Source organism: Drosophila albomicans, chromosome 2L (genome assembly GCF_009650485.2).
Source record: "Drosophila albomicans strain 15112-1751.03 chromosome 2L, ASM965048v2, whole genome shotgun sequence".
NCBI lineage: Eukaryota > Metazoa > Arthropoda > Insecta > Diptera > Drosophilidae > Drosophila > Drosophila albomicans.
The window spans coordinates 1343925-1363018 of record NC_047628.2 but is presented as its reverse complement, the minus strand read 5'-3'; the positions used below and the strand labels follow the sequence as shown (position 1 = coordinate 1363018).

Below are 19094 nucleotides of genomic sequence, written 5' to 3'. Positions count from 1 at the left end.
TCCTCACGAGTGATGCAAGGGAAAAGTACTCCAGGAGATACCTGCGCCGGCTGCCAGAGGGATGCTTGCTTGGGAAACAGCTCCTCTACGATGTTCGCCATGACATCGGGCTCCATAAATATTTTCCTCCCTGCTGATTTAATCCTCTTGTAGACGATTTTATATGCCGGGCCCCATGGGTTCTCGTCAACTCTTGCGAACAGGTCCTTGAATGCCTCGGCATTGGCTTTTGCAATGGCTTTTTTCAACGTGGCACGAGCTATTCTATGGCGGTCAACCATGTGCGAGTGGTTTTCGCGCCCCCGTGCCCGCTGTGCCCATCTCCTCGCTGTGAAGCACTCCGTCCTCAATTCCCTAAGGGAGTCACTCCACCAATATACTGGTGGTTTAGTCTTCTTTCGCGTTCTACGCGGAATTGATGCATCGTATATCCTTTTTAGTGATTGCGTAAGATTTGATACCATTGCAGGACCAATTGGGTTTTCCAGATCGTCAATAACGTAATTTAGCATGTCATTGTCAATTTTTTTGACGTCCCACGCCCGTCCTAACTCACTTATCCGTTGTCTGCTTATCGCGCACGTCAGTGTAACATTAAAAAGAATCAATGCATGGTCACTCATTGTCACGTCGTCAAGTACCTCCCACTTCGCATTCCCTGCTACATCCCTACTGGCGAAGGTGACGTCAATGTATGATGAGCCTCTGTCGTTGTCAAATGTTGGTTTGAGTCCGTCGTTCAGCAATATCAGGTCGAGCTGACTCATTGCATTAATGACTGCCCTACCTCGTCGATTTGATGTTCGGCTCCTCCATTCTACTGCCCAGGCATTGAAGTCACCCGCTATAACCGCTGGCCCACTAGAGATGTAGGGCTCACTCAACAAAAGGACATCTACCTTGCGTTCCACTGCGGTTTGTTGTAGTAGGCTCTAGGCAGCCGCGCAGTGGTTTACGTTCAGCTGGGCAATTCTAAGTTGGCTCTGCATGGTGCTGGCTCTTTACTCCTTCCTGTTTTTTGGTCTTCTTGTATTTTGGACACGCAAAACCACCAGTCGCATGGTTCCTATCTTCGCTGCAAATTAGGCATTTATACTGTTCTACGCAGCCTTTAGCTTTATGTCCCCTGCCTCCACATCGTAGGCAGCAATCTGAGCGATCTGTATCCCTGCAGTTGCTTGCGCGGTGCCCGAAGCCTAAGCATCTGAAGCATCGCATTGGCCTAATGTCTTGGGTGATCCGACACCTAGACCATCCCACGGTTACGGTACCCTTTTTTAGTACCGTGATAGCCACCCATACCCAGCCAGATATACCCAGCATTAACGTGGCTACTTGGGTCTCATCACGCTTTCTTCTCATGCCTCGCACATCCGGCTTTGAGATCTCACCAAACTGAGTCTTAAGGCATAGGGCAAGGCCTTCGGCAGTCGTTGCCTCGTCCTTACCAGTACACAGTAAGGTGGTCTTTTGTCATCCCGAGCGAACTGAGAGCTAGTTCGTTCAGGGAATTCTCTACGCCCTCTCTGATCTTACTAGCTAGTGGACCTGATTTTCGCTCCAATTCCAGGATTAGTTCTCTCTTCTGGGTCCGTCCAATTTTTTGGACTTGTTTTCCTATATCTATCAGACTCGGGTCCCCCTTCAATTTCCGTAGTATTTCTACATACGTAGTCTCTCCCGTCTTGGTCACTATAAGCGCCTCTGGTTTCTTGCACAGCTTTTTAGGCTGCACGTTCTTCCACTCAAAGCTTTTGCTATTAGGGCTCGGTTTTTTGACCACTTCAGCATATGATGTCTTCTTGTTTGTTTCCATCCTTTTGCTATGTTGCCCATTATTATTTTGGGGCATCGCTTTCTTTGCTTCCGGTCCCTTGACTACAGGCGTCCGTTTCTTCTTAAGGCCCTCTGTTTGGGTGCCAACATTCCTGGCGAGAACCTCCTTTGTATTTCCTTCCTGTAGCTTCAGTGCTTTATTATTGAGAGTGGAGAGTTCAGCTATTGCGTCCTTTGATACCTTAGTGACGTGTCGCTGAGTCTCGATTGCTGCCGTGAGTACGCTGATTCTGCTTTGCATTTTATTAAGAATACTAAGCAGATCATCATTTTGACATGCCGTGGACAGAACCACAGGCCGTAAAGGCGAGACACGTGGTGATCTGGTTCCAAACTTTTGAGTCGGGACGCTGATGAGATCGGTAATCCCATTGCTAGCACCGTGCACCCCGAGTTCTGAAAATTCCGCCGGGTCCGGTCGTAGTGTCGACGAGCTCTTCGTAGGGTTGTCCGATGGTGGGACTGGCTTTGTCCTCTGCGTTTGCGCATCTTTAAGGTTAAGTTGCGTTGGCGTTGTTCACCCTGCTGTGCTTCCCTACCTGTAACCAATTCGGACGCCCGTTCAGATGGCGCAGATACCGCAGCAATTACAGGCACTCTTATCGGCGAGTGTGAAACCCTTGGCTTCCTTGCGAACAGGTCAGCATTCGCCACTCCTTCCGATCGCTGTCGATCCGCAGACTCCTGTAAATCCCTCCTCTCCCTCTCTTCTCCCTTCCTTCCTTTGCTTGTTGTATACATCGTTGTGATTGGGTCCCTACTCTAAGTCGTTATCAATGTTCGTAGTACAGTCGTGTCTAATGATCTCATGGTTGTCTATGTAGCAGGGAGGCCATGCGAGGGTTGACATACGCCTTCATGGGGTCGTAAGTTTAGAGCCAGATCCACGTAGGTCAGGAGTAGTCTCAACTGAGCCTGTACGCCCAACTGAATGGGGACGAAACATTAAGCGTGCTTAGAGGTCAGCCACGATTTTAACGGGACGGGGGCAGTCACAGCATTAGCCTAGTAGTCGTTTCGACAAGATATCACTCTGTCTACTCAGATACTAGAATACTGTGACTTTCAGCCCAACTCATCAAATCAGAGGTCGTGTTTCCAGTATCCTAATCAAGGCTATACTGGGCTCGGCCACTACCACTTTAGTCGCCTTTTACGTCAAGCAGTGGTTAGCTGAGGTGGTATTCTCATAACCGCCACCGCCACGGCGGGTGTGTGTGTGTGTGTTGTTTTTTTTTTTTCCTTAGACGTTGACGCACCGCAGTACATTCAAGTGGTCCTGCGAAACCAGGCTAACGCCTGTTTCTCCCGCATTCAACGCACTCCCCCCGGAACTGCCGTGAGGTATTACTTCAGAGGGAGGGTTCGGCCTTTATCGGCACTCTTCTGAATTGGCTGGGACTCGTGCTCTTTCTTCTCTTCTTAGCTGCTTCATTACTGCCACTGCCATCGTGTTGTAGGAGTGAGCAATGTCCGTTAATTGCAGTTTGAATTTGAATTGTATGGCGGTATCGATATTTGCGACGCGACTGTTGTGCAAGCTAACAGCTGCTCGCGATAACATCTGCATTCGATGATTGATGCACTCGCCAACAGATGTTAGTATATTATTAATTATCTATCGAATATTTGCAGTGAATTGGCAGGATCACTTTTGCCATTCACATAAGTATCGTATTAAATAATATCGATATCTAACTTAGATTAATCAAGCAATATCGATATTCACGCTTAATCTAGGCTAGACCATCTCTTTTCAATTCGAAAGCTACAAAGATAAAGTGTGCCGCAGCAAAATATTAAAAATAAATCTGACGGCATCCGTCATAATATTATATATATATTTTATTGGTGTTGTTCGGGAGTGCGCACTTTTCAAAGTGCATTGTTTTTATTTTCTTTGGGCCTCTCGTTGGTTTTACAAGGTACGTAGCGAGAAAACCACATTTCATAATTCTAATTAGTACGTTTTTCCTGGCATAGGATATTGTGTGTGTAATCACGTGGCAACGACCACAGTACAGCACACATCAACTGATCTGCAACTGCAGAGGCCCCGCGCCAAAAAGGCGTGGCAACAACTTTGCAAAGGGAGTTGCCACCATACGCCTAGATATTTGCACTTGAGTCACCAGTTTAGTGACGCCGAGGACAGCAGGAGGCTGTAGAAGCAACGCCATGCGTTGCTAAAGCGGTTCCATAAGGAACCCAAGCATCGGATAAACCTTTTTGAGAGAGAACGGATTAGCATAGAGCTGATCGTTGCCACTTCTCATTACCAGTGTGGAAGTTGCGCCATGCGCTGCTGAGGCTGCGCGTTTCTAACGCAGACTCGTTGTTACGACTCGCTGTTATGAGTTGCCGAGCCTGCACCACTCGTCGGCATTGAGATCTTTGCCGCCACTCGTCGTCGCATCTCTTATTGGATATTGTGTTGACAGTGCGATTGCCACTGGAGGCCACTGCCGTTTTTCGTTGCTGCTTCTGACGCCGCCGATAGTGCTATTGCACTCGCTGCCGCCTTTGTTGCTGTTTCTTTTCTCGTATATAATTTTTCTTGGCCATACAAAATGTTCAACAATATAACGTAATTTCAATTAAAAATAGTATTGAAATGTAATTCATATTTGAATTTAAATTTAAATTTTATATTTAGTATTATATTTTAAGTTAGATATAATCGAATAGTAAGTCCTCATATGGGTATGGTATGTATATAATATTATATCAAAGCTGTTATATATTCTAATCCTATTTGAAGTTCACCCAGCTCATCAACTCATCAATCATCACAGGCCTGTCGATATCGATGCAGTATAAAAAAAACAGCGTATAAAGAGTATGTGTAAGTGCGGCATAGCCGCACAAAAATCATTTGTAATTTGTATATGACAGCTATTATTTTTGTTATTATTATTCTTATTAGTATTATATTCATACCCATCCTGTTAGGAAATACTAGACAAAAGTAGTATAGTAGGCAAATAATGCATAAAATGAAGTTATGTACATGCATTATAGTATTTTTGAATTCTTTTGGTATTAATCTCGTTGAATAATCATGAAGTCGAAATAAATTATAGCCTTTTTCCACCTCACTCAGTTTTTCTACGTTTTTTAAAGTCCCGTTTCGGGGTTTCCATCTGCACGAACCGAAAAATATGGGCAACGGTAAAATTCTCAATATGGCCGCTATGAAATGTCAGCTGTTCAAATGTAAACACGAGTTGGCGGACAATTCAAAAAACAGCACGCGCATTTCAAAATAGAAAATTTTCTTAAATTTCAGGATTTTTATGAGGATTTTGACGAAGTGGAGGGAAAATTAAGGGAGTATAGAGTATGGGCTATTGCCAATAGTAAAGAAATCGCAATCTGTTTGGGGCTATGTACATAAGTAGATTTGCTGCAGCAATGTAATATTTACATAAATACATTTACTTTTAGCAACGGCATGGGTGTTTTTGGGAGCGCGATGTTCCTGGAAACAACGATTCATTTTTTGAAGATAATTTTCGAATTAATAGGGAGGAGTTTGGCACCCTTGTGGAGCGCCTTTGTGGATTGGCCAAAAAGGCCACTACATTTCTCCTCCCATAACTCGAACAACATAGCCTCGTGGATGCCACTCCACGATATTGACGGCTTGCGAGTTTTTTGGCTAATCTAAAATATAAACAATTTGCTTTAAAAAGCAAAATCAAATTTTTTTTTTCTATTTTCATACCTTGGCGCACTTTAATGTCAGCTGTTTTGTTAGTGGTGAGCTCTTTTTCGTTGTCATATCGATCAAAATATCGCATAATTACCCAAAAAGTGCGTTCGCTATTTCTACGTAGCTCGCGAACGTAGAAAAACCGACTTTTTTTCTTATGGGTTTTTACATGGGGCGAACGTAACATTCGGTCTGAACGTGAAAAAACCAAAGAAAACCAAAGAAAACCGTGCGGTGGAAAAAGGCTATTATAAAGTAATGGGCACCTGATATTACTTGTTGTTGCTTAAATTGGGTAAAGGCATAGAGCCAGAAGCTTTTACAGGTTGGGAGGGTAAAGAAGAAGAACATAACCATCTTCGTTCTTCATATTTATATATTGAATGCATATACTTCTTAACCGGTCTATCGGTTGATAGCCTATCCTGTCTGTTCCCGTCTTAACTCTATCTACCTTCTTTTATCTGTGTGGCACGGTAGCTAACTAGGTGACAAAAGACCCACCCCACTTTCCCTGAGCTTTAGTCGACAATGTAGGCAGAGTATGCTTCCAGTTTGCTGCCCACTCAACGGGTCGTCTTATTATAAGACGACGCCCAAGACGTGTTCGTTACAGTGTTCACCGCCACCCATTTCTCCTTCGAGCTTATCATATGCTCGACTACGGACTCCGTCTCGACACGCCCCTCAAGGCGAACTTCTAACTCCTCTCTAGCACCCGCGAAGCGTCCGCCGTGCATAAAGACGTGCTCTGCATCTTCCATCACCTGCGTCTCGCAGTGGGAGCAGTAAGGGTCTGATGCGTGGCCGAAACGGTGCAGGTATCCTTTGAAACACCCGTGACCACTTAGAAATTGTGTTAGAAAAGTTCATCTCTCCGTGACCTCTGTCTAACCACCTTGACACGTTCGATATCAGGCGATATGTCCATCGACCTTTCGTGCCGCTGTTCCACCTTGACTGCCACTCCTGGATGATGCTAGATCTATCACTGCTGCCTGTAGGTCGAATGGCGCTGTTCCCGCAAGGACCATTGCAGCTTCTCCCGATACCGTCCGGAATGCGCAGCATATTCTGAGCGCGCAGATCCTGTGCACCGAGTTCATCTGCCTCATGAAGGTGCCGCTCTCCGCTCCCTTAAGCCAGATCGGGGGTGCATAAAGGCTGATGGACCTGACCACGTTCGTGAGCAGTAACCTTCTTTGCTGCCTAGGGCCCCCTGTGTTCGGCATTATCCGAACTAAGGCCCTGTGTTCGGCATTATTCGAGCTAAGGCCGCGTACATGACGTGTGCTCGAAAGTTGAGTCTGTTGTCCACCTTGACTCCGAGATAGGTCACAGTGGCCTGCGAACGTATCGTTGTATCCCCAACTACGATGTTAGCAAACTCCACCTTTTTCCTGGAAGTAACTACCACGACCTCGGTTTTATGTTCCGCCAGTCGGAGCCCTACTTCTTCCAGCCAACCGCGTACTACTTTGACTGCAGTATTCGTCTTTGCCTCTATGTCCGTCAGGTGCTTCGCGACCGTCACGATCGCTATGTCGTCCGCAAATCCGACAATATTCACACCGTCCGGCATCCTTAGGCGGAGGACTCCGTCGTACATAGCGTTCCACAAGGTGGGGCCGAGCACTGATCCCTGGGGAACGCCTCTAGTGACCTCGTAGCTCTCAGTGCCTGAACTGGTCGTGTACCAGAGCTTCCTGTCGCTAAGGTAACTTGCGATTTTCCGGGTGAGATAATTCGGGATATTGAAGTGCTACAGCGCGTGCAGGATCCTATGCCAGCTGGCAGAATTAAAGACATTTCTTACGTCAAGGGCGGTGATGAGGCAGTACTCCTTACTGCCCCAGAGCCAGCGCTCCCCCGCGATTGCCTTCTCCGCCTTGTCCATAATTTGGCTGATAGCCTGAATCGTAGAGCGACCCTTCAGGAAACCAAACTGCCATGGTGATAGGCCCCCTGCACGGTTTATCGCGACCTCCAGGCGCTCCCGTACTAACGTTTCTAGCGCTTTGCCCGCCGTGTCTAGTAAGCAGATCGGTCGGTACGAAGAAGGCTCCTCCGGAGGTTTCCCCCCTTTCGGGATTAGCACGAGCGACTGCTTTTTCATCGGGCAGGGAACATTCCTTCCTCTAGGCAGCTATTGTACAGCCTCATCAGGTCCTCCGGGTAATTCTCCAGGGCGGCTTTGATGGCCAGACCAGGGATACCATCGGGGCCGGGCGACTTGTTCACCTTAATACCTCTAGCGACCTCCCGGAGCTCTTCCCGAGTAACTGCGGGAAAGCTGATACGGTGTCCTTGCAGTACCGTGTTTAGCCTTTCTACTCTACTCTGCAGCGGGAATAGTTCGCGCACAATCCTGCCAAGGAGGGTAGGGCAGAATAGACTGGGAGTCCTAAACGCTTTCAGCCTCTTCATCGTCAGCTTGTAGGCCATACCCCACAGGTCGTTGTCCGCCTCGTTCACCAGATGCTGAAAGGACGCCCTCTTGCTTTCCTTGATAAGGTTCGCCAGAATCCGTCTCTTGGTTTTGTGTACTCCTCTCAGGTACTCGTATGATGTGCCGGGGGCAGCACGCTGGTAGTTCCTCCTGACTCGGAGGCACTCCCTCCTTGCGTCCGCTATCCCGTCGTTCCACCAGTGGTCTTGCGGAAGACGACTTCCTCCCTGCACTCTCCTAGACATTGAGGCATCGCAAGCACTTGCTATCCTTACCATTACCTTGCTGGCCATAACCTCCGCCGTGCCATCGAGCTCTGCTACTCTGGTCATATAGTTGAAGACCTCACTATCGAAGGACCTCGTATTATATGAGAGGCTCCTGGGGGTGTTTCTCCGTAGCAGATTTCCTCCAATCTCCGTAATAATCGCAGAGTGGTCGTTATGCGTGTAATCACTGCATACCTTCCAGGATGCTCTAAATGAAAGGCTGCCACTTACGAAAGTAACATCGATGGTGGATCCCCTACTACGCCTGCTGAACGTGTACTGATTGCCAGAATTCAGCAGCACTACGTCCAGGGATGCCAACGCCTCCAGCAGAGCTTGACCTTTATCGTTGGTCCTCGCACTCCCCCACTCCGTGGCCCAAGCGTTAAAGTCCCTGCATGAGGCAAGGTGACTTTGTCCTCGCGTCATCCGCAAGTTCGTCCGTAGCCGCCTTGAAGCTTTGTAGATCCATGGATGGAGGCAGATAACAACTATAGAAGTAAATCGGGCCTATCCTGGCTCGAACAAAAAAGCTACCGCTTTTCACTTCGGACACCATCGCCGGGTTTCGCCCGCAACTCCACACCGCTGCCTTACCATTTGCGTCTCCGACCCACGTAGGGTTCGCATAGAATGGCAACATCAATTTTCCTTTCTCTAAGAGTCTGTTCTAGCAGGTCCTGGGCCGCTGCGCAGTGATTCAAATTTTATTGGTATATGCGCATCATTTATGTGACCGAGCGACAGCCTTCTTGAAAAACGGGCAAAGCGTGCTATTTGTTGCGTGCTTGCAGTCCTTATCTCCTTTTCTTGTGCACAGCATGCAGGCTTTAACTTCCTTGCAGTCCGTCTCGGATGTGCATGTATCTTCTGTCTAATACGACAGATGACCCAGCCTATCCGGATTTTGCCTGCCGATAGTAGCTTCCCCGCCAAGCCGCCGGATACTCTCAGTGTGGCTGTTTGGGTGCCTCCGTACGCCGGCCGAAGCGATTGTATTGAGGATCGGCTGATGTCCGTACCCCCGAACTGGGTGACCAGAGCCTCCAGGATTTCTGCTTCTGTCGTCAGCTCATCAATGTCTTTGACCTCTAACGACACGGTTTCCGATAGCATCCGGACTTCCGCCTTGTCACCTAAGAATGTGCTCACAGCCTCTTTCATGACCTTCGTGTTAGGATCGGAAACGCGCACCAGTTCGAAGAGTAGTTCGCCTTTCGCGGTCTTCCTGATTCCCTTCACTAGTTGAGCTAGATCCTTGAGTCGAGGTTCCGTCTTCACCGATCGCAGGATATCCGCGTAGCTCACTCTTGACTGCCTAACTCGCGTCTTCTTCGGCTCCACCTTCGTCCAACTCTCGCGCTGCTGCTTATTGCCGCCTGTGCTTCTACCTTCCCTTGCCTTGGTTTCCTTCCTAGGTTTACCGGCTCGGATCATTGACTCCCTTGCGCGAGACGCAATTGTTGCCGCTGTGTCATATCCCCGAGTACTGAAAATTTCGCCGGGTCCGGTCGTAGTGTCGACGAGCTCTCCTTCGTAGGGTTGTCCGATGGTGGGACTGACTTTGACCTCTGCGTTTGCGCAACTTTAAGGTTAAATTGCATTGGCGGGGGTCGTTATTCACCCTGATGTGCTTCCCTACCTGTAGCCAATTCGGACGCCCGTTCAGATGTCGCACTCACTGAACGATTTGGTTCCGTTATCCGTCCTATATCTCAGAATGCGTCTCCTAAAGTAGTCCTCAATTATTTCCAATAGGTAGCTCGGGGTGTTGAACCGCCTGAAGGCGCCTATAATGCAGGCGTTCTTGACGTTTAAGGCGTTCTTGACGTCCAGAGTCATGACTATGCAGTACTCCTTTGCACCACCACGCCATCTTCTGCCTGCGATGGCTCTCTTTGCTATATCTGTTACTTGTGAGATAGATGGGTGACAGATCTCCTGCTTGTCGGATAGACTCCTCTAGCCTATGGCCTCTCCAATATTTTGCCATTTGTATCGAGCAGACAAATCGGTCGGTAAGACGACGGCGAATCTAGTGGCTTGTTCGGCTTTGGGATCAGCACCAGATTCTGTAGTTTCTGTAGTAGTGGGCGGGGGAAGACACCTTGCCTCATGCACTTTCCAAAAAATTCTGTAAAGCACTCCGGATGGAGCCTGACCGCCATGTTCAGCACGCGATTTGGGATCGCGTCCGGCCCAGGTGACTTGGAGTCCTTGATTTTGCCGCTGCCAGCAGTACTTCATCTACCGTAACCTCTGGGACCTGCGTATGGAGCCGATGCTCTACGTGATCTTCCACTGAAGGAACAGTGAAGGAGCCCGTGAACAGCGCATTCACTATGCCGTTTAGAGTGCCCTCCTCTCTAGGCACTGCACAGGTGTTTGGCTTGAGTTTTTTAAGTACCACTTTGTAGGCCATTCCCCAGATGTCTCGATCGGCTTCGTTGCATAGTTCTAGGAATTTGTCCCCCTTGCTGCTCAAGATGGACTTCTTCAGCAGCCTGCGGTTAAGCGCGTACTCCAGCCTTCTTGTTTCGAAATCAGCTCTGCCTCGTGAACGTTGCAGGATCCTTCGCGATCTTATACATCGCCTTCTTGGGTCTGCGATCTGCTGGTTCCACCAGTATACTGGTGCGTGGTGTCTTTTGCACGATCTTCGCACCGCCATGCAGCTCGACGCTTACCTCTGCGTTGTCACTCCAGTTGGGAACTGCAAAAGATCTAGCGAAAGCTTCCGGGTCCAAGGTGTCAACTTTGTAAGCCTTTCCGCTCTGTGGTCCATTTGCTCGCGGTGACTCGGTATGCAGATCTATAGCGAATGCTAGATCTGTAACCGATCCAGTGTCAGCTCTGGTGAAAGTGTGTTGGTTGCCATTGTTCATGAGGGCCAGGTCTAATGTGGCAAGGGCTTCCAACACTGTTTATCCTCGGGCGTTTGTCCGGGTGCTACCCCATTCCTCCGCCAAGGCATTGAAGTCACCAGCGATGATCACCTGTGGCTTTCCCCTTGCGTCGAGTGCTAACTCCTCCATGACGGATGCGAATTCTGAGAAGGTGAGACTGGGAGCCAGATAGCAGCTGTATAGCCACTGGTTTCCCCATCTAGCCCGCACGAACCCACGCGATGAGCGCACATCAGTAAGCTAAGGCTGTTCTAGGCCACATACCAATATTGACGCCTTTCCTTCCGCATCTTCGACGTAATTTGGACTCTGGATTCTCCTATATGGTTCGCTCAACACAGCAGCATCCACCTTTAACTCTCTAACCGTCTGCTTCAGTAGCTCTTGGGCCGCCAAGCAGTGGTTTAAGTTGAGCTGCAGGAGCCTTTAAGTCATTTTGGCTCCCGCGTGACCCCGCTGACCCCTTTGAGAGGGCAGTGACTGCTTCCTGCGTGATGTCTGGTATCCTCTTTGCCCGCATCTGCACAGATGAAGCATTTAGCAGCATTTTTGCAAAGCGCCGCTTTATGGCCAGCTGCACCGCATCTTAGGCAGCACTCAGAGCGGTCGATCGTGCTCTTGCAAAACTTAGCAATATGTCCAAACTCCAGGCATTTGTAGCACCTCTTTTTTTCTGGCCTCTCAGACCTCTCTCTCACTCAGCTTGTCCAGCCTATCCGGATTCTTCCATTCTGTAGAATAGATGATGCAGCCTCCTTCGGCATACAAACAATTGCCAGTTGCATACCGTCAAAACCAGACCTAAGTGTTTTGATGGCACTTAGATCCAGATTCGCTTGGCTGAGTTTTTCACAGGCTACCAGCACGTCTTCTTTAGAAACCGGACAGTCTATATCTCTGATCTCCAGGATGGTTTCTTGAGTTAGTGCTCTCACATTGGCCTTCAAGCCGAGCGCTTCGCTTAATTCTTCTCTCATCTTCAGCATAGAAGGCTTGGAGTTCATGCCAATTTCCAAAATCAGTCCGTCGCCGGCAGATTTTCTCACCGGCCTTACTTGCTCACCGACGCTCTGCAACTTGCTATCGTCGCTACTCGTCACCAATTTGAGCACATCACTATAGGAGATCCCGTCCGAGGGCAGTATAATAATGGCGTCCGGCCTTTTGCGTCTCCTTGGAGGCTTATTTGTGGTTTTTCCCCCTTCAGTATCTTGACGCACATTTCCCTTCTCTGCTTTCTTCATATCCGTAGGATGCCTACGCTGTTTGGATATGCGCTTCATTGAAGAATCAGTGTTGTGCTTGTCTTCAACAGTGGTCACCGCATTGCTCGGCGAGGTCTGCGTCGACGAGCTACGTACGCAATTGGAGCCTTCATCCAGTGTCTTTGCGGTCGCCTTATCCACTGAATCTACAGCCGCCAGCTTTAAACTAGATGTCATCTCAATTTGCACAGATTTGATTCGTGCGAACGTATTTTTGTTTGTTTGTGTGACGTGTCGCACTTCTCTGGGCGTAAATGTCTTGATCAGCCCATCGATCAACTCGCCCAGCTCTTCTACCGCCTCTTGAAGGCTTCTATGAATTTTAATCTTTTTTGGCACCGCTTCCGAAGAGACACCAGGACTCCGATCCTCTCGGGCTCTTTTGGGCGTTGCCGCTTCGTCGACTGCATCGAAGCTAAATACTAGCTCGTCCACCTTTGGGGGCGCAGATGCAGGCCCTCCGCTCTGGGGCGATCTTGCGACTCTTGGAAGCTTGAGGAACTTTGCCAGCAACTCAGCTTCCGCCTCACTCGTCTCAATATTGCTCATGGCGAGCAATATCGGTCACTTACCAATCTGCTATGCTCAATATATTATAATAACGCTCTACCAAGCAGTCCAACGTTGGCCGAGAATTTCCTACGACTTTTTGTCGGAGGAGGTTATACCGCCCCGACTCGGTCACCAGGGTCTCTGTTTTTTGAGCGCCGTTACACAGCAGAGGTTGGTAATTGGTCAGATCCACGACCTTTAGCTCACGATTCTGCTACGGCAGGCGCTTAAATTTAAGTAAGAACCTTCGGCTATGCAGCACTTTCTGTAGCTCCTGAAAGTATGCCGCGTTTCTTTCCTCCTTTTGGTCCGTGACTCTGCTATGGGTCGTATATGCAGTGGTTTGTCTCTTTGCTATGCTCACCACTCAGCTGTTTGTCTTGGCTCCACCGGTTGCAATCCGCAATCGCTGACCAGCACTGCCACCAGTTGATCGTCTGACAGCTGCCAGAGTATGACGAGATTGCAAAAATGCAAAGTGCAGTGAAAGTGGAAGCAACAAAAAAGAGAGATTCGCCAGAAAAGGCCAGTGAGTGACTTACTCAATTGAGCGAGAGATGGTGTATCTCTACCCCTCTCCGACCTGGACCCACAGGCGACGCTTGGGCCGCCGATATAAAAACACCAAAACTCCAGCCGCCTGGGCTCGAGCGGCAGAAGTATGATGCAGAGTGAGTGACTCTACTTGCCGAGAAGCGTTTGATACTATTTCCTATTTTTGCACGCTGTGCTTACTGCTTAAACAACTCGGTGCACTATCGGCGTAACAAAAAACGCGTCCGCGCACTTGCACACTTGACACTTGGCCTACTCCGTGTTTTTTTTTTTTTTTTTTTTTTTTTTTTTTTTTTTTTTTTTTGGTATTGCACCCCGGCAGGAAAATCTTCAATAAGATCCCCGCTACTCCTGTAGAAGGGTATGTGCGATTTTTACGCACTAAAAATCTCCGTATGCTCTTCTGTCCCGTGTATGCTCGCCGGGACTGTCAATTAAGATACTACTTCGGCGAGCAGGATGGTGTGCTCCTAAGCACACAGTCGTCATTTTTGTAATTTCCACCTATGCAAGGCGAGGCTGGTCGCAGATCAGCTACTGGCTGTCTGGTCTGCTAGCTACCTCGTCAGCTCGCACTTTCTTCATCATGTTAATGATGAGGGTCTTTCCCACATTCCAGGACTCCTCGTCTGCCATCATTGCAGCGATAAGGTCCCTCGGTCTGAAGGCTACTCCAATAAGTCCGCCTATTTGCTCTCTCTCATTTACAAATCTTGAGCAGTGTAGCAGGACATGCTCCGCTGATTCCACATTGTCCATATAGAACATACAATGGGGGGTATCTACATGGTGGAATCTTTCCAGGTATCCTCTGAAGCAGCCGTGGTCCGTAAGGAACTGGGTGAGATGGTAGTCCAGCTCCTTATGTTTGCATTCCAACCACGTGGCGATGTCTGGGATCAGCTGAAATGTCCATCGCCCCTTTTTCGATGACTCCCATCTGCTCTGCCACTCCTCCAGTTGTCGCTCGTATGCTGACGTCCGGGTAACATACCTGCGAGGACGAGTGCCGCATCCTCTGATATGGTCCTAAACCCTCTGATGAGTCTTAGGGCCAAAGTTGTGTAGACGGCCCGAGCTTCTTTAAGGTACGACGCCTGGGTCATCCTGGGTCCACCTACGTTAGGCATTAATCTTGCTAGCGTTGTAGTCGTCATGGCTGCCTTTCTGCTAGCATATCTAGCGTGGTCGCTAAGGTTGAGTCTGTGGTCGATAAGGACCCCCAGGTATTTTAGCGACTTAAATGAAGCAAGTTGTACCCCGCCTACCGTGATCTGCAGTGTCTCTACAGCTTTCCTACTGCTGAGCAGTACTACTTCTGCTTGTGCGCTGCTATCTTTAACCCTACACTTTCTAGCTGCGCTGATTGTAGCGTTACAGACGGTTTGGAGTTCCGTCAGAGTTTTTGCTACAGCTGTAATTGCTACGACGTCCGCGAAGCAGTGTAGCTCCGCCTTGCCTGGCTTTCTTATGGATAAGATGCCGTTGTACATTATGTTCCACAGGATTGGGCCGAGCACCGAACCCTGTGGAACTCCCGACGAGACTCGGTACTTTCTGGGGGCTTCAGTTGTATCGTACCAAAGTATCCGCTCTCTAAAATAGTTACCAACAATATTCTTGAGATATGTAGGGATTCCCATATTGTGCATAGCGCTAAGGATGCTGGTCCACTTAGCCGTGTTGAAGGCATTCTTCCCGTCTAGAGTGATTATGGCACAGTATTCCTTGGCTCCTCCTAACCATCTTTGTCCGGCTAACGCATCCTTCAGTTATTTCTTCAATACGGCGATACAAAACTCGTTCGAACAACTTTCCAACGATGTCAAGCAGGCATAGAGGGCGGTACCCACTGCATCTGTGCTGTTACCTTTTCCCTTCGGAATAAGGAGAAGTCGTTGATTTTTCCACTTGCTTGGGAATATCCCTTCAACAAGGCACTGCTGAAAGGTACTGCTGAATATTTCGGGCTTAGCATCTGCTATGGCCTTTACAACTACACCCGGTATTCCATCCAGCCCAGGAGCCTTACTAGGCCTTATCTTCCTGGCGGCTTGCACTATTTCCTCAGGGGTGATCCTGGGAAACGTCGCCCCGGGGGTTGTCTGTGGCGGCTGCCAAAGCGTAGCCTGTGGTGGGAAGAGTTCCTCCACAATTCTGGCCATTGCGTCAGGCTCCATTTGGGGTCTAACCGCCGATGATTTTAGTTTTCTAAAAACAATCTTATAGGCGGGTCCCCAAGGATTATCATCAATACTTTCAAGAAGATCTCTGAACGCACCAGCTTTAGTTTTAGCAATAGCTTTTTGTAGTGCCGCACGAGCAGCTTTGTGGCGATTCACCAGTTGCGAGTGGTCATCTCTTCCTCTCGCACGTTGCGCTCTTCTTCTCACTGTAGCACACTCCGCCCTCATAAGACTTATGGATTCACTCCACCAGTACACTGGAGACTTACGTTTGGTAGCCCTTTTCCGCGGCATTATGGCATCACAGGTCGATGTTAGTATGCGCGTCAAATTTATGGCCATTGATTCTGCTTGATCAGCTGGATTTGCCAAATCGTCAATTACATAGCCTAGCATCTCCTTGTCAAGTTTCCTCGTGTCCCATGCTCGCCCTAGTTCCTCTCTACGAAGCCTGTGTGTCGCTCTCGCCAGTTTAATGTTGACAAGGATCATCGCGTGGTCACTCAACGTCACGTCCTCTAGAACTTCCCAGGTAGCCTTGGCTGCTAGAGACCTGCTCGCGAAAGTGACGTCAATGTACGATGATCCTCTGTCATTGTCAAAAGTGGGTTTAAGTCCGTCGTTGAGCAATGCTAAATCAAGCAGGCTCAATGCGTTGATCAGGGCTCGTCCTCTCCGATTTGATGCTCGGCTACCCCATTCAGTGGCCCAGGCATTAAAGTCCCCCGCTATCACAACCGGAGTACGCCCTCTCGCATGTTGCACCAACGTGTCCAGCATCGCTTCGAATTGCTCATAGGAGTCGCTTGGGGGAGCGTAGCAGCTGTAAAAGTGGACTCCCTTTAATTTACCGTCTGCGAACCCCCGCACGGGAGGGGTCTGTACTTCTTCAATCTGAGTTCCTGTGCAGCATTGGATTGCTGCCTTTCCCAGACTGTCTAGGATCACCCCTGGATTCCCTACACTCGAGATATAGGGTTCACTGAGCAACATAATATCAATCTTCCGTTCCCGTTCGGTCTGTTGCAGAAGGCTCTGGGCAGCCGAACAGTGATTCACGTTTAATTGGACAATCCTAACGTGATATTGCATGTTGCTTGCTCTTATCCTCCGATTGCTTTTGCGCAGCCTTCTTATAGGTGGGGCAGGCAAACCCGCCAGTCGGGTGGTTCCTGTCCTTCCCATCACCGCAAATCAAGCATCTCGGCTTTGATGTGCATCCCTTGGCTTTGTGTCCTTTAGCCCCACACCGTAAGCAGCAGTCAGATCGATCTACCTCCCTTCAGTTACTTGCTTGATGCCCGTAGTCTAGACATTTGAAGCACCTCATAGGCCTATTATCTTGGGTTAGTCGGCACCTTGACCAGCCCACGGTAATAGTACCCTTTTTCAGAACTGTGATCGCATCCTTAACATCTAGCATTACAGTCGCTGTTTGGGTCCCGTCCCGCATCCTCCTAAAACCTTTCACCTCAGGGCTACAGAGGCTCGGGAATTGGGCCGCTAGACATTGGAGTAGATCCCCCGTGGTCGTTGCCTCATCAATGCCGCTGCATTTCAGTACAGTTCTTTGCATACCGGAACGTACAGTGGCAATATTGTTGAGAGAGTCTGCAATACCTTCTCGCATTTTGCTCACTCCACCATCTGATTTTCCATCCAGTTCCAGGATCAGGTCTCCCTTCTGAGTCCTCCTGAATCAGGAGTTTAGCAATTTAGTTGCTAGATCTAGCAACTTTTCAAAATATTTGCAACTTTTTTTTTGAAAATGCTATTAGCTACAAATCTAGCAACTTTTTATTTTTTGTTAGCTATTTTAGCAATTTTAGCAATTTTTCATTTATACTTTACTTAAAGCCCTTTTATTTTGTATTCTCTTTTTGCCATTCACTGCAAAAATTGCGATTAATAGTTCACAATGAAATCGGAACTTGTATTTAACTCAACGGTTCGATTATAAGAGCTACTTGAACCAAAACCCTTTTAGTGATCCGTACCTTGGTCGAACGCTGAAGTTGAGCGTATATTCTCACAAATGAATATAGCAAAACATAAATTACGTAACTGTATGAGCATTATAACATTAAATGCGATATTGCATATAAGGTTAGTTTGAGTTTAAACAATTGAAAATACGAGCCGATATAGCGACAGGTTGCTAGTCTCGCTAGGAGACTCCTACCAGCTAGACCGTTGAGGCGATTGAAGCGTCAAGGTTTAGTCAAAACGATAACCCAATCGTAAACTTCACATAATCTCCTTAAACTAATATGAGGTTTGGTTCAAAAAAATAAATTTTTAGCTGTGTTGTTATAGTACTATTTTCTTCCTGCTGTACTGGTTCGATACTTAATAAAGAAGCTAATTATATGAAAAAAAAAAAAATTAAAAAAAAAAATATTTATATATGTATTGGACTACATAGGCATAACAAATGTTGCCATAAGTATGTACTTCCCTACGAGTACTTAGTTAAAATTTCAGGAAACGTAAAGTAAACGGATAGTAAGGAAGCAGAAGAATTGGACGAAATTCTAAGTATTTTGTAATGTTAACAAAAGAAGATATGAAATCCTGTTTATTTACATTTTTTAATTTTTAATTTCAACATTTTATTCTCAAGTTATTTAAAAATGTACATACTATTTGAAAAAAGATTTAGCAATTTTTTTGGCAATTTTTTGATAATTTTTAGCAATTTTTAGCAACTTTTTTTCTTAAATCTAGCAACTTTTACTCCGGAGAATCTGACAACACTGCTCCTGATTCTGCGTACGTGCTTGCCAAATTCGTCCAGCCGCGGGTCACCTTTCAGTTTCCGCAATAAGAGGTGTCTGCAGTTTTCTGGATGATAAGTGCCTCAGGTTTCTTGCGTAGCTGTTTGGGCTTCACATTACTTCCTGCATTGGCATTGTGGCTAGATGCTTTAGCAGCCTCTGCGTAGGTTGTGGCCTTGGGTGCGTTGGCTCCGGTCTTCTCGTTGATCTTCCCGTTGGTGTCGCGCTTGCTCCTTTGAGTTATCACTTTTGCTGTCTTCACGGCCTTAGCGGCTGGAGGGCTCTTCTTTTTTGGGGCTGGCACTGTTTGGGTAGCGACGTTCGTGCCAGCAACATCCTTCGGAATACCCTTTTGCAACATCATCGCTCTATTATTGAGCGCAGCCAGCTCCGTTATGGCATCCTTGGACCCCTTGGTGACGTGTCGCTGCGTCTCGAAGGCTGTCACCAGAAGGCTGATTCTACTTTGCATTTCCTTTAAGATTTCGCTGAGGTCCGCGTTGTGCCATGCTGTTGACAAGTCCAATGGGCGTGAGGGCGAGACCGGTGGGGACTTGCTTCCTGCCCTTGGGATCGGCACGCTG

The 19094-nt window shown here is 48.0% G+C and overlaps 1 protein-coding gene across 1 annotated transcript; it reads right to left on the bottom strand.

Moving 5' to 3' along the window:
* Positions 1 to 6117: 6117 nt before the first annotated feature.
* LOC127565083 (uncharacterized) lies at positions 6118 to 6783 on the bottom strand. The gene is made up of 2 exons (XM_052002159.1): positions 6507 to 6783; positions 6118 to 6377 (listed from the first exon to the last, which is right to left on the bottom strand). The coding sequence occupies exons 1-2, from the start codon at positions 6781 to 6783 to the stop codon at positions 6118 to 6120; spliced, it is 537 nt and encodes a 178-aa protein (XP_051858119.1).
* Positions 6784 to 19094: the final 12311 nt, after the last annotated feature.

Bases quoted from the DNA above. Each gene is read 5' to 3' on its own strand.
- LOC127565083 (XM_052002159.1), bottom strand. From the start codon at position 6,783: ATGCCGAACACAGGGGGCCCTAGGCAGCAAAGAAGGTTACTGCTCACG. The intron at 6,378-6,506 runs GTGGAACAGCGG...GGTGTTTCAAAG, and splicing joins ATCCAGGAGTGGCAGTCAAG to GATACCTGCACCGTTTCGGC.